Source organism: Corapipo altera, unplaced genomic scaffold (genome assembly GCF_003945725.1).
Source record: "Corapipo altera isolate COAL_440 unplaced genomic scaffold, ASM394572v1 69, whole genome shotgun sequence".
NCBI classification, from domain to species: domain Eukaryota; kingdom Metazoa; phylum Chordata; class Aves; order Passeriformes; family Pipridae; genus Corapipo; species Corapipo altera.
Genome location: NW_020884908.1, coordinates 2,317,073 through 2,332,929, shown reverse-complemented (window position 1 = coordinate 2,332,929; position 15,857 = coordinate 2,317,073). Strand labels below are relative to the sequence as shown.

Here is a 15,857-nt window from a genome sequence, read left to right as displayed (position 1 = left end):
CTCATTTCCTTAACAGAAAATGCATAGACATTTCTACAATGTGCATTACTATGTATTTTCTTTTCCTTTGGAAACTTTACACTTAGAATATTTTTAAACTCAGTGTCTCAAAAGAACCACTGGTATTTGATGCACTTAAGCTTTGCTAGAGGCATGTTAATCATTATTTTGAAATGATCTGTTAAAACAGTAATGGCTTTAAATAAGTTAAATCTTAACAAGAATGATGGGAACAACCTTAGAATAATGTGGTATGGTATGTCAAAACAGAAGAAGAGAGATGATAAAGCACTGTATAAATTTCAATGTCACCCATCACCAATCTCCTCAAAATAAATTTGCAGAAAACATTTCTATTTCAATCATGAATAATTCCCAGCCCAAATTCAAAAAAAGCGTTTTCTGGAGAAACTCTACAAAGCACTAATGCAAATCCACATTTTTAAAGAAAGTTCAGACTCTAATCTCTTGATTGGAACCCTCTACTGTCGAGTGGCTTCAATTTAGAACAGTGTTTACACCCCACCCTGTTCCTTGGGTGCATATATAACAAATGTAGGGGATGGTACTATACGTGATATGGGTATAACTGTACTCTTTTATGAGATCTCAAATGCTAGCTCAGATTTGGCCTCTAACCTTTCCATACTACCTATTGCCAATCCAGATGCCAGCTAAGCAAAATGAAGCTCTTCTTGACATCCTGGCTAACAAAACTCTTTGCAGACCGCACAACCCAAGAACTTAAAGCTCAGACCCCAATAATCTCTCAGGTAGTTGCCAGCATGTCTTGCTGCCACTTTTTAAAACACAACCATGGCACGCATGCCCAGGCAGTTGCCACTATTCAGCCTCATCCAAGAAGCAATTTTACACAGAGATCTTCAGTTTCCTAAGTTGTCAGTGCATCCAGAAAGGAAAAAAGCAAACGCAGAGGGGAAGACTTTCTCTAGTCAGAGAAAGTAGCCACAAAGAGCAGATGCGAACTGTCAGCTTTAGTACAAGCCCTGAAATGAGAGTGAGCACAGGCCATCCACCTGCAGAGAATTTAACTCTGATTGCTTGGCATTGGCTGTCTTTCTGAAGAATTTATTATTACTATTTTTGTTATTTAAACAAGGAAAATTGCTGAAGAACTGAACCACCTCTTTCCAGAGACTATCTGCATAAAACCGGAGAAGCCTTTTCCAAAATACAAGATTCAAACAGGTTAAGTGAGGGAAAGTACTGAAGAATGATTAAAAGTTAGTGCACAGATCTCCTACTAAGGGGATTAAGCAGTACCATCTTCCCTTCTTTATACTGCCAGGATCATGCTTCATGCAGTAAGAATAATCTTACATCAAGCCTTGTTGTAAAGGGGAATACCTGCTCCTTGAGGGCAGAGCAGATGGGCACAGCAAAAGGCTGAAGAAGGGGACAGAAGCCCTGAAAATTAATGCAATTTATAAATTTTCTTCTTTCGATGTGAAGTACTGATAGACTACTGCTGGAAAGGGTTAGTTAAGTGCTAAAGATTGTGGCTCTACCTGAGAGAGGAGCAAGGAAACAGTAGGAAGTCCTGTGCTCTCAAACTAACCTCCTGAAGCACATGCTGTATACCAGTATACAGAAAAGTGTTTCCTAAGCTGGGGTTAGAAACCCAGGTCACAATTAGTAGACAGGGACACAAGCACAGTATTTTGAACTAATTTTTAATTTTTTTTAATTTCCTAAGGCAATACCACAGACTGCCACAAGATGGTGGGATCGCAAAGTAAGATTTTGGAACATTTCCGAAGTTTTTCTTCCTTAAACTGTACTGGACTATTACTCAGAACTTCATCTATCTGTACAGAAATTACCATTCAGATCTTGGCAGCATAAAAAAACTATACATACAGAGACATAATGCCTGCCAAGCTTTTTAAGAATTAAGATTTTTAAATTGTATTTACCAACATATAGACAAAAACTAGAAACTTTTTTCTTTGAGTGCAACTATGGGCATAAAAATGTCAATATTTTTATAATAATATAACTAAAAGAGCGTTTCATAGAATCTGAAACCTCTTTAGACCTTGCAGTCTAGTATGATTATTTTCACCTTTTTTAAAATACAGAGGAAAGTTTTAAAATGGTAGATTCCAGTCCTAATCCATCTGTACTTTAGGTGTTTCAGTTCATAGACACCATTAAGCACATTTCAGCCACAGAGAGAACTGCAAGCTTGCTGGAGGATCAGGAGCATTTATTTCCCTTTTCAGTCTGCAGTGTTCTATCCACAGTCTAAGTCAACTAACAGCCTTGAAGGCAAGTTGTGTATTTTTTTAAGACGTGGATCTTTGCAGGGCCCGTGGAGGATCTTTTACTCACGGCCTTTTTCCAGCTACAATTGAGCAGTTTAAGAAAAGGTAGAATGTTCCCTTTTGAAACTGGCCTTGCTTATAATCTAGGACCATTAGGGCTACAGAAATTTAATGATTCTACCCATCTTCGTATTTCTTTTGCTATCTGATAGTATAATATCAAAGTGCTTCAAGACTATGCATTCATAATTAACATGATTAAAAGTACTCATTAACATGTATTAAAATACAGTATGTCAATTCCAGCAGAAAATCCTCGGTTAGCTAAACTGGAACAACTCTCATTAAGTGAGGCAGACTTTCTCCAAGTGCACAAGAAGTAATTACAAGCTTGAAATGGGAATGACAAAGCACAAAGTGGGAAATTAGACGTTAACACAAAAAGCATCAGCAAGATGAAAAAGAGTCTATATCGGCATGTTGTGCTGGAAAGTCTGAGAAAGATGACTTATCTCACTGAAATATTAATATTGCTTTACTGTTGATATTTCCAAAGGAGCATCCCTCACTCCACCACTGTTCAGGCAAAGTCATGACAAATGCAAATGCATCCCAGCCTCTCCTTAGTCATCAGACTACCCATTTTCAAAGCCCCATTCATCTCAACTTTGTCATTAATATCTCCCATGGCATTGCTGTTTTGACAGCACTTTCCTTTGTGATACCACAGACACCGTGGAAGTGGCTGTCAGACCAATTACACTGCCTGGAATTTTTCACTCTCTCTACCATAAACAATATTACTGAAGCCCAGCAGGTCACCCGAAATCCAGGCATAACCCTCACACTCAGACAAGCAGACAGCGTGTTCAGAGAGTTGGAGTCAGCGCTTTGGAGCACAAAGCCAACAGTCCGCTCATAAACTCTCAGAGAGGAAGTATTAACAAGGCAAGGTCACATTACAAAAAGATTAATGCTGTGCCAAAAATAGCTCTAGATCATGATGACACATAAACAGTTTGCATAAAGAACAAACAGTAGGGAACAACAAGCTGTGAGGCTATAATTCAATTTAGGAGTTCTGGTAATAAAATGAAGGAGAACATTACAGTTCAAACAGTTTGTGTACCAGTACCCTCTGGAATTACTACAATTACAGCTCCATCATTTCAGACGTGCCACAGATCACAGTCTCCCTCACCAACATATCCTGTCCCCACCACAACATTTGCTGACCATGCCCCTGCTTAGCTGCATTCAGGACTGTAAAGCAGCTCTCAGACCAGTGTAGATGTTCTCCTGCCACGGGAGCATGAGTTCCTAACTGGCTGTCCAGGGCGTACCTTTACTACCAGTTTGCAGAGAGCCTAAGTGAGATGCTAGAGCCCATGATAAACCAGTGATGAAACACTGAGTAAGACACATCAAAGGAATATGTGCATAACTACAGGGAGAGAGAATCAGAGTACTGTGACTGCTGGGAACCCAGCAGCCAGAGTTTAGGAGGGCAAAGCCTATGTTCACTAATGTTACAGTGCATCAGGAGTGGTTTGACTGATTTTGGGAGTCAGGTTTCCTTTGGTCCAGAAATTCAAAGGTCAGGTTAAATGCATAACATAACTAACTGGTTGAATGTCCTATGTGATTCTTCGTCCCCTATGTGGGTGTCTCCAAAGCATTGCTCTATATGATTTTCCTAGATAACACATATCTAGTACAAGCAGTACTGTGCCTAATCTAAGTACCAGATGGAATTTTGCCTACAACTTGCGAAACATATATGAAAACATTTTCCGTTTTAAGCCCTGAGCTGTCTCCTCCTCTCCTTGCTGCCACAAAAGTCTGGCTCTACGCTAAGTTAGCAACTGATCTCAATTCTTATTTTTTGCTTTAGACAAGAGAAATAAAGAAAACATATTCTGCTCCTTTGTCCTTGTGCTCATGATTTTCACAATGCATGTTACCTTCCAGAGTCCACATGGAATACGGAAGATTGGCAGACTATTTCCAAGTGAGACATCCACTGCAGGAATTGTAACAGCAGCCAATTCATTCAGGTTAGAGAGTGATGCTTTAAAAACATCAATGAAGACAGCAAAAACAGAACGACAAACTCTATGGAAGGATGTTAAAATTACTTAGAAAAATACAGATCCTTAAAGACAGACACAAGTGCTTTCAGGTAAGGTGGGCAGAGGCCTAAGAAACAGATGGGTTCCCATTAGGAAAAGATCACTCAGCACCTGTGAATATGCTGCTAAATTGTTTTATCACTTATTAGATTGTTCAGAAAGGCTGTTAAGTTTCTCCAAGATTTTTTCAGGGATTGCAAGCATATGTAAAACATGAAAATCACCACTAAGAAACTATCTGTTCTTGTTTACTGGAAGAGAAAGCCACAAATTGTGCAATTCTAAAGAAGAATTATTTAAAAAACCACACTCTTAGACCTTCTACAGAGGTAACAAAATGCCATCCTTTCTTTAAAGGTGACCATGGCCATCTAAGAAGTCATTTGTCATTGACAAATCAAATACTTGGTTGCCTCTTTTTTTTTTTTTTTTTAATCACAGCTGACACCCAGCCATTTCTGAAACTGAAATTCATCCAAAGCAACTACAAAGGTTCATTCATTGCTAATAACAAAAACCACACTGAGGACACCAAAACCAACTAAAAACATAACAGGACACCAATTAGGCTGACTTAATGACCCTTGTATCACAGTAGAAATGTGCCTCCTAATGTAATTGCCAGACCAGGTCTTTAAGTTATGCCATATGCAGTGGTTATTTCTGTTACCTGGTTAGAAAAAGGGCTGGAATTGGAAAGGACATGAAGTGGCTCCAGAGGCATAGCTGATGAGCAGATTGTGAGGACCAGGGAAGAAAGCCTGGAACAGGCAGAAACAAAAAGGAATTTTCACAGGCCTAAGGCCATTTGTGTTTGGCAGGAACCAGCTTTCTAGTAAAGACTTAATTTCACATAAAAATGTGGGGGTTTAGAGATTACTGCACTTTGCCAGCAGGAAGCAAATAAAGCCCATTCCTTGTGGGAAACTATTCTTATAAACAAATTCTTATGTACAGGCTTGTATCTGGAAAACAAAGAAAAACTCTTATTACCAGTGATTTCTAGTTGCAGTCTACACAGTGCCAGTGCAGACTGCAGCCCCACTGAGACACGTCCCATTTCTTGCATTCACCAAAATCTTAAAACATTCTTTGCTTCTGGAGGAAAATAAGAATTGTGCAAGTACTCCTTCTCACCTTGACAATATTACATTATTACCATACTCGTCATTGTCTCATTTTGCTTCAACAATCCCAGTGATTAAATGCACAGGAACATACCAGTTGTACATTCTGGATTTTTTGGCTCCAATAAATAACAGCATTTGCCAGCTATCACATACTGCCACTTATGTACCCTTTTCTCAGCTGATTGCAATGGTGACTAGAACAGTAAGTAACATTTTGCCCTATAATGTACTGCATTTATACCCATAACAGAATGTAGTAGGGGTTTCATTTTGCTAAATATAAATTTATGTGCTTTTCTTCTCTCTCCTGCACACACACAGATGCTGGCAGGTGAGCTATGTAATTTTTTAACTCTTCTGAGCTACTGAACTATATACATCAGTGACAGTTACCCAAGTCACATACATCAATCAATCACAATAATTTTTTATTAATATTTGTTTCAGTGACATTTCAAACATTTTTTTCTCCCTGAGCAATTTTAGCTTGCATGTCATCTCATAGTAATTGTAATGAACAGCAGATGGAAAGAGGTAATGCAAAAAGAGAAATCCAATTTTGTACCCCTTCTAGGTAGAAACTGTAGAACAAATCCTTATTATTTTCCTTATGCAGTGCCATATTCTCTATGCTAATTTTACAGAACAAATGGTCATAATCCACTTTGTATCATTACAAATGCCTGATCCGTAAAGGAGATGAGGGACTTTAAAATATAAACCACACAAGAAGAGAGAAGCAAATACCCTAAGGACAAGCAGCAAAATGGATTCCCTGGAGGGAGCAATTTTGCACCAAGGTGGAGCTGTACTGGAAATACCGAGGATATTTCAAATGAGTGCTTGCCTAATTGCACTGTTGGTTCCTTATGGCATATTTCACAATATGTACAGATACATTCAGAGGGAGTAAAGTATTTATTGATTTTGGGGTATAAGCTGACATAAAATTTTGAGCATTTTTGTTTCTTCACACAAAAGGCCTCAGCAGTTTTCAGTTGTAGCAGCTGCACCTCCCTTCCAAAACTGCGAGAAATTACGATGTTCCAGTTTTCATATGAGGGGGCCTGGGGTACTGGATGTTTCAGATCAGATACTGGGTTTTCTCTGTCTGTAAGTTAGAGAAATTTTAAATGCTGTTCCCATTCTCATACACAATTCTTCAGCAATATCTTATTCCAACTGTAAGATCCAGATCAAATTAATACACAAAGGTTTCTGCCACTCTCCGACTGTCCTGGCCTCACTCTGCATTTTTATAACCGACTTCAATATTGGACCATCCAGCTGCTAACTCATGTGAGATCAACCATTTGTCAGATATGTTTTATGTTTCAAAGCATGACTGCCTTTTCTTTCAAGCATAGCTATTTTACTTTTTATTTCAAATTTGCTATGTTTGTCCTGTTTGCGCTTGTTCTGTGGTCTTCTTTGCCAAAGGGGTGCAGATGGGAAGGCAAAAGGGGAGAAGGGCAGGGTCTCCACATAACCATGGACAGTAGCTCAACCCAGGGCCAAAGAGCAGACCTGTGCCTATGAACTCCATTTCCCAACACGCATAAGGTGTTTAAAGATGTGCAACCATCTTAAAACAGAGATGACATTTTAAAGGAGTAGTAACCATGTCTATATGATCTTACCTTTGGCTTTGCTTTTAATTCTACATGTTATGTATTCTACTGAATTGGCTAAGAGAGCATAAAGAGAAAGATTATTTAATAGCAATTTATCACACAAATATATACACAAGCCTACACACACATTTCAAAGCATCTTCACTTGTTCTAAAGTCTTTGTTTGACTTACCCACAGGGCACAAGTGTCAGTATGAAAAATGGCAAACTCCTCAAACATCAGCTCTTTGTATTAGTTCCAACACCGATGACAGCAGCCAGTCTTTCTCCCAGCCAGAGTCAGTGACCCAGCACCACTACGGAAGTGTGACCTGTATTCCATTGTGTTTCGTGCCCCATGAACAAAAATGTCAGCTCTGCTCTAACTGCAAAAATCTTTATTACTACTGAGGTATGAGAATGGGCTAAATGTAAATTTGATAAACACAACCTAGGTAGATTTCGCCCTGTGGGACTTCTGACCACTAGTAACATATAATTACAGAATAAACGCAGTGGATCTGGAGGTTCACAAGAGAAAGTAGGCATGGATGCCTAAAGTAGATATATTTTTTTCTCTACAGTACTTTTCATATTGTGGCCACTTTCCAACTTGCCAAACATGCTGCATCAAACCTGGAAATCATGCTCCTGTTCAGCACAATGTGAAGTTACCCCAAAATATTACCATATCACACAGGCACTCTATAAACACCGCGAAATGAACTCCTCCTAAAGAGTTTACGAATGGAACAAAAGGTTGGAGAAAAAAAGCAGATGCCCAATGGAAACAATGCAGAGATCAGAGTAGAGTTTATGTCTGCTTGACTTCTGGACTACTGCTACACCTAAATAATACCTCTCCAAACTCAAAAGAATTGAGTACATGTGGACGTACAAGGTCAGTGTTCTATAAATTCTCAGCTTCAGAAGTAGAACTGCAGGACCAGCAATTTATAGGCAGCTCCTGCTGATGTTTCTAATTGCTATAGTAGAAATTACCTGCATTCTTCACAGCAGCAGCATGTAAAATCTCCTCTCCTTTTCATCTGCTAAAGCTCAGCTAGCATACCTGTTCATGGGGCTCATTAGCATGTGCTGCAGATGTTGGTAGATAACCTTGAAAAAAACATTAATGTGGCTGAGCCCTGGTCTCATTTGTTTTGCATAGTTAAAACCTGTGCACTTCCTTCAAGCTATACCTCTCAGTGGGGTGCTCAGTACATCATCTTCCTGGAGTTTGGAGGTGGCTTGTTTTCTTAAGCATTTCCTCCACAATTATTTGGCTTACAGGCACAGGAAAGAATAACCTTTTGTTTCTGCCATTTGTCTACTTGTATCTTTGGTAAAGACAGACATGATCAGTAATATTTACCTTAATGTCCAAGTAAGGGAAACATGCCCAACAGATCCTTCTTTACCATTTTTAAATAAGCTACATGGTATTTGAAAAGCAAGTAAGCATGCTACAAACATTTATGAGCTAACACTGTCCCTTCCCACAGTCCTCTGCCTCCTTAAAGCCATTTACTCATCAATTATCCTAATTCACTTCAGAATGAGAAACTAATAAACCTCACAGGAAGACAAGTCTCTTTTCCAAAGCTTTATAAATTCTTGATCTTTCTTTTAAAGTGAGGGTCAGGACTGAGGAAACTGTTGGAGATGAAAGAGCATTGCAGGTGTCTGCCTTCTGTGCATCTGTGATACACAAAACTTCATGCTTAACAAATTTTCCCACTTCACAGGAATAGGGAATGAACTTCCGCAACTGGGTTCAAATCATGGCATGTTTTTCCACTAAAAGATCAAGATATACTTTCCTTCCTGTTACTTGGATTGCTATCAGACAAAGCTCCCACATAATAAATGCAATCTGCCTCTTCCTCCTAATTCACACTGGACCCTCAACTGGAGTGAAGTATCCTGATTCCTCTGTGGACGTGTATTACAGATATCACTTAGGGCACTTGCTGAGGATGAACAACGTTTAACAGTCCCTTGAATTGGAATTGCATTACCATCATATTAATTCTGATCAGAGTTAAAGGGTTTACGTGGCATTCATAAGCCACTGGTTCTGTTTCTCTGACTGCACGTTCTGAATGTGTGGACTACTGCTGTCAATGCTCACAGAAGAGAGCCCAAAAAGCTAGTCTTACAAAAATCTGAAGTCATACACAGCTGTGTGAACAGGACTGGGTTTTCTTTGGCCAGGAAATTCTCATTAACTTTGTAAAACTGCATAAATAGTGGAATATGAATTGGATCTGAACCCTCAAAACCACACAGGTTTGTTATTATGGTCAGAATGACTTTAATTATTAGACTAAAGGTCCAAAATTATAAAGGAATACATAAAAGTACACTTCTCTTCCAGTCAGTTTTATAGATAACAGAACATATTGAGATTGGTGATAAGAGAAATTCTTCCTTTGTGGAATTGAATAAATGCCAACATCACCACTGCATTTCAAATGATATTAAGATCACGGTAATCCAGATATTTTTGATTAAGCCAAACCATTAGCAGTACTTCTCCTAACCAGCTTTTCACAAAAGGAAATTCTCCAGAAACGCTTTGAAATCAGACATCAAAGTCAGGGGGAAAAAAATAAGACATTTTAGAGCACTAATAGGAAACACACAGAAAAACCTACAAAAACATGTCATTCTATCTGTTTCACAGCACTGTGGGTCAGCCAGCACAGCACATCTTGTCCTGTCCAGGCTTCAGGGAGTGGGGAACAGCTGGAGGGTTTTACCTGTCAAAAGAAGGCTTCTCTCCACAGTCAAATGCATCCTGTAGCTCCTTGACAAGATTAGCCTGCCCAGGCAGTCGGAAAAGGCCCTCTTCCCTCAGCCCCCGCTGTCGGATAAAATCCACACACTGTTCCACCAGCATAGGAGCCAGGCGGTTCCCATAGCGCTTTTCGTACCGGACAGTATCTTCCAGCTTCTGGCCAAAAATACCTGCACCAAAAAGAAAGATGTGACTTGGCTGAGAATCATAAAAACATTTGAGGGGCCTGTGCCTTCTACTCCAACGCACGCAATTTACATGTCATTTAAATGTGTGGACAATTAACATCCTGCTTTCTTAAGAATAAAATGCTTAATTTCACCTTTGATACTCTTACAGAAATACGGTGCTGACATATTTTATAACAACGTCCAGAAACACTATTTAAAATAAAACACTGTAAATTATTTGTGAGACCATAAGCACATAAAACGTAGAAAGAACACAAATAGGATTTTCCATCACAAAACTTCTTATTCAAAAGAGATGAATATATACATATAGATATATATCTCCATCTTCTTTGGTTAATGCCTATTTATCTATTTAAAAATTAAGTACTTTCTGTGTGAGTTTCAATGGGATATAAACATTATCTTTACACATTGGGAGGCAAAAGATTTATAAAGATAACTCTGGATTTTGATCCTACTCAACTAAATTATTAATTTTTCGATATAAACAAAGATCATTCCTATAATGTCTTACCTATTTCATTATCAGTGTCTGCTTTAGCAACAATAAATTTTGTGTGCCAAGAAAAGTGTCTGATATGAAAGGTGAAATGTGTCAAGACGAACTGCAGGAAACCTCCATTCATCCTTAACCTCATGAAGAGCATGGAGGTTTTTCGACAAAATTAACTTCAACTCTGATTCGAGGGTATCATTGCTAGCATTGGAAAGAGAGGTACTCATCATAGCTTATTTTGCCTCTCCCTTTCAAAGTGCAGAGCAGGCCATCACAGCATCACAATAACATTCAGGCATGTCATCTGTGATGGAAGCTCTCTCTTGAGACCACCGTTTGCTGAAGAGTACTGGGGCTGAAGCAAGGTAATTCAATTTCTATATATAGCAAGACAATGAATAGTTCTAAGGCAGTCATGATCAGAATCTAAAGAGCAAATAACTACCTCATTTTCCAATGATGAACACTATAAAGTTAAAAGAAAAAACAGAAAGCAGTAAGTCAAATTGTGTCCTTTACTGAGCACACAGCTCCTGCTGGCTTAAAAATTTTCAACTACAAGAACAGAGTTGGTTTTGTTTGTTTTTTCCAAAGAATGCCCGAAGTTGAGTTAGTCAGCTTTTGATTTTGACCCAAAAACTTAATTCTCCCATAAATTACAACTGCATGGCTAAGTGTCCACAAGCTAAAGGAGCATCCTTCAATGCATACATTTTTCCTCCAACAGAAAGGTAACTTACACCTCAGTTGTAGGGGGGACAGCTGCCCTGCCTATGCTGCAGGATGTTATGGCAAGTGTCAAGGTGCCCATACTGAAGGTCTGAGGTTTGTATTTAAAAGCAATTACTTTTACTGTAGCACAGGAAATAACTGTAGAGAGTAACTGATGTCCTGCTAAGACATCCAGAAAGTCTCTTGAGATGCTGAGCAGCGTATTTTGTGATTTCCATGGTACCCACACTTGTGGATGCCAAAACCAGCAGTAGGTAAGCGAATGAACATCACACAGTCGCTCTTTATTAGCTCATTTTTTTTCATGTTGTACAAAGCCCAAGAAGTAGCAATTAAAGAAGGAATTTTTGACATTTCAGAGTGAGTCAAGCTTGGAAGAATACTGACTGATGTGGTGTCCACAAAGTTCGGGCTCTTCAGGCTGGCAGAGGAGTTAAAGCATGTTTTCTTATTTCTTACATACCTTACTAGCCTCCTACAAACTGCCTAGGGGGATGGGAGGAGTATTAATTGAATTCAGGTTTCTTGTATTTGTCTGAGTTAAGAGTAGCAGCTGGTCAACACAGAGAACCTTTAGTCCTTCCAGTTGCTAGACCCTCCTGAAAGCAGGAGAATTAAGGAGGAAGGTCTACTGAAAGTCAGTTAAGGAATCTGTGTAATTATGGGAGTTTGGGGATTTCAAAGAACTTCTTAATGTATGAGAAGGCTGCTGTTCAGTGCCCCTCAATTTGTACCTTCTCCTGGCTGAACAAGCCCCACTTGCTCTGCCTTTCCTCAAAGGGCATGTCTTCTAGGCCCTGAGCACCTTAGTGATCCTTTGCTCACCTCTCTCCAGTATTATTTCCACTTCCTGGTTTTGGTGGGGTTTTTTTTGGTTTTGTTTTGCTTTTTTTTAAGTTCACGATATTTGGAATATGGTCTAAAAAATGCTAAGCAGAGGAGGTTAATCACTTCCCTCCTTCTGCTAGCTGATATTGCCCAGACTGCTGTCTAATCTTCCTTGCTGCCAGGTCCACTGCTGGCTCATGTCCAGCTTACTATTTGCCAGGGCATCGAGGTTCCTTCTTCAGAGCTGCTTTCTTGGAGTTATTCCTTCTTAGGTATAGGACTTGGCCACTCTACTCCATCTTATCCTATTAACATACAGAATTGAGCTTCCTTTCAAGGGCCAATGAGATCTCTTGCTTTTAAACACAAGGGGGTTTGCCTCTTTTCAAACAAAATATGATAGGATATTCCAATTATACAATTACAATGTATGTACAGTTACAACTCCTGCTCACTGACAGTACAATTAGAACAAGCCTGGCTATGCTTCTCACCATGCTAACTTTCTTTAATCAGTAATGTGCATATTGCTGCTTAAATATGCAAACTGCTTTGGAACTCATACTAGTAATAACACTGCAGTCAAAACACATCACTTTCTATTAATATATTTTTGGATGCTGCCTTTTTTTTTTTTAGTTTGTTTTAAAAATGGTTTTCAAAGCATATCTAATAGATAATAAAATCAGAATAAGGCTGTTTCGTGCAGTGGAAGCAAAAAACCTTCATATATTATTATAAATTGCTGATGAACCACAACATAAAATGCATTGAAGACAGGTTGCAACCATAAAGTATTAAGATGTCTGTAACTAGAAATAAACACTATTTTTTAGGACAAACAGAAAGTAACAAGTGATTCATATACAGAAGCTGACAAAGATTAAATACATGGATATGACAAACTTGGTTCTGCATTGTAGCAGAAAATTACATGTGTTGTAGGAAGAAAGTCTTAATAAAACCTATATCTGAGGGAAAATAAAACCTGATGTGATAGAGAGGGGAAAAAGTAAGTCCAAATCAGAGCCTAAAATTTCCTGGTTCTGGTCCCTTAAGTGTAGACACTGAATTGTTTCTATTATTGCCTACAATAAGGGAAGTTGTAAATGAAGCAATTTTCACTGAGACACTTAAAATACACATAGCTAGGAATGCCTGAAGGAGAGAGAGAGTAACTACAGCAGTTGTCTCAGATTTAACAGATTTGATTCAGATCCTACACAATCCTCAGAACAGTTGCATTGAGTCTGGCCACAGATATACTTTCCCAGCTGGAGGAGTAGGTGTATGCCCCATATCCTCACATGGCAGAGAAAGCCTCAGGGACTTGGCTTCTCATCTGTATGAACGGTGATAATACCATATTTACCTCACAGGCACGAGATCTCCACACTCAGCTTTGGGAAGCTCATAGCTAACGTGGTAACTCTGACAACCATGAAATAACCTAAAGTTAAGACCTTAGTCTCATGAAAAATCACCATGCGACACCTTGAAGTCACCATTTACTACTCTCTTCATTCTCCAATTTGTTTGGCACTAGAATTTATCTTAGGAAGGTCTGAGTTTCTGCCAAAGTATAGACTGAACTCCTCCAAAGGAAGTATTTCCTCCACCTAACAAATGCAGAACACTGCACCAGGCAGCACTTGGCCAGGAAAGAAATCAGTCATGATAAGCCTGCACAAATATTGACTTGAAGTTACAGACTTGCTGATGCCTTATGGCAAAGGTACTCCGTTGCCAGGGGTAGAAGTGGCAGAAACACAAGAACTCTTCTTCCACATCATGTTGTCAGAGCTTTTACCTTGCTCATCATCTTTTTAGCACCTGTTGAGTTTTGCTTTAGAATAAAAGCCACGATCATTGCCCTGTAAAATGCACCTTCTTCCACTGTCCCTTTCTAATGCTTTTATCCCCTCTTATGTCACATCTACTACTACAGACTACTGCAGATGAGCACTTCATGAAAACTCAGATGTTGACCATTAGGAAGCAAAGGCAACGCTGTGAAGAATTGTGGTTGCAAATGTACAGTTACCTTAGAGGTTGGCAGAGACAACGATGAACACTATCAGCTGTAACTGGTAACTACTAGCACCTCATTTAGGAAAAGACAGTCCAAGTTATGGACACTACGACTTAACCAAAATCACAGAGATAATTTCTGGTTTTTAAAAATGTATAATGATAATGCTGGTTTTTAAAAGTAAATTTTCACTACAGCAACTAAACAAGAACATCTCTGTGGAGACGGAAATAAAAGAGAGCCCTCATAACTCATATTGTAATCTAAACCCAAGTTCTCCTCCTAACTCTCAATGTCTCCAAAATCCAGAATGCACAGATGCACAAGAGCTGACCTATCGTTTGGTTTATCCTTGGGACAGGGTGCCAGAGAGAAAATAAATAAATTAACAAGAAACCATAAGATTCAGCATAGCAGCAGCTTTGCTTCCCCACAGCTGGTGGAAGGCTGGAAAATGTACAGGATTCCAGTTCTGACCAGTCATTAGATTTAATCAGCAGAACTGCTTTCTCAGAGAGCACTTGTAGGTCTTTAAAGCTATATCCAATTAAGTGAAGATCACGCATAACATCAAAGAGGAAAATCACATGCTAGCAAAGGGCATGCTGAGCAGTTATTCATTAACTAGAACATTCCCGTGGCAGAAGTTTTGTAAACATTCTGAGCAACTGGATTTCCACGCTTAACAGATACCCAGAACACTATGAAAGACTATTTCCAGTGCTGTATGCAAATTCTGCACATGTCTACTCAGAAGTTGTGAAAGCACTGTGGTATTTTTTATGGTACATATTCACAGTTAAGAGTATGGTTTTAAAACCTAAGAATGCTACTAGTCAATGATTTCCTTAGCTAACTGAACACAGGCAGGGCTCACATCTCAAGTCTCCGGACTTCTGAGTCAGGAAGAAAAAAGGAGAAGATCAAGGTGGCTGTTCTGCCACCTTGCTCCCTAAAGAACAGCCTGAAATAAAGAATACCTCAAAAAAGCCCACCTGCCGCTCTGGCTCTACCACAGCACAAGTACTTGGTGAGCCAGAAGGTTTCAGGGAGAAAAAAGCACTGAGGGCTGATGCTTTCACAGAAGGCCCACACCTGTACGTGTGTTCTCCCAATGTGCAGCAAAGGATCCCAGTCCTTCCAAAATAAGTTCTGATTTTATTGGCTATACTGATCAGAAGGGTCCAGTTAAGGTCAAAGGAACTCAGCTTAGGATCTGGATGAGAATTTTAAGCAGCTCTCAATCCCAATCAGTAGTTCACTGACAGTGAAAATAACAGATCAGATGAATGGCTTTCAACGGCAGGGCTGCGAACAAAGGTCCTGGAATAACACAAAGAAGTGGCTGTCATGGGCACATAACACCTAATATGGAGTTTTAAATTATTATTTTCTATCAGCTTTCTGCTCAGATGTTCCCCAGCACTAAGTGCTGTTTTGAGTGGATCAAAGGCAGAGAGTATTTTCTTCTTCTCTACGAAATTTTGTAATTTAGAGGGGAGGAAAAAATCTCATCAAAACCAGCAGCAGCAGAATTTTGTTCCTGCCTGAATAATTTTCCTTCCTTCAAGCCTTCTCCTACCCCACAGTCAGTGTGATGCCAGCAGTA

General features: G+C 39.3%; 1 protein-coding gene across 7 annotated transcripts in view; it reads right to left on the bottom strand.

The window, feature by feature from the left end:
* Positions 1-15,857, bottom strand: part of ARHGAP24 (Rho GTPase activating protein 24) — a 214,590-nt gene that overhangs the window by 15,081 nt on the left and 183,652 nt on the right. For all 7 annotated transcript variants that reach the window (XM_027652834.1, XM_027652830.1, XM_027652829.1 and 4 more), the window contains one exon: positions 9,929-10,136. In XM_027652834.1, coding sequence (XP_027508635.1) covers positions 9,929-10,136 — 208 coding nt within the window. The remainder of the gene's footprint in view (positions 1-9,928; positions 10,137-15,857) is intronic.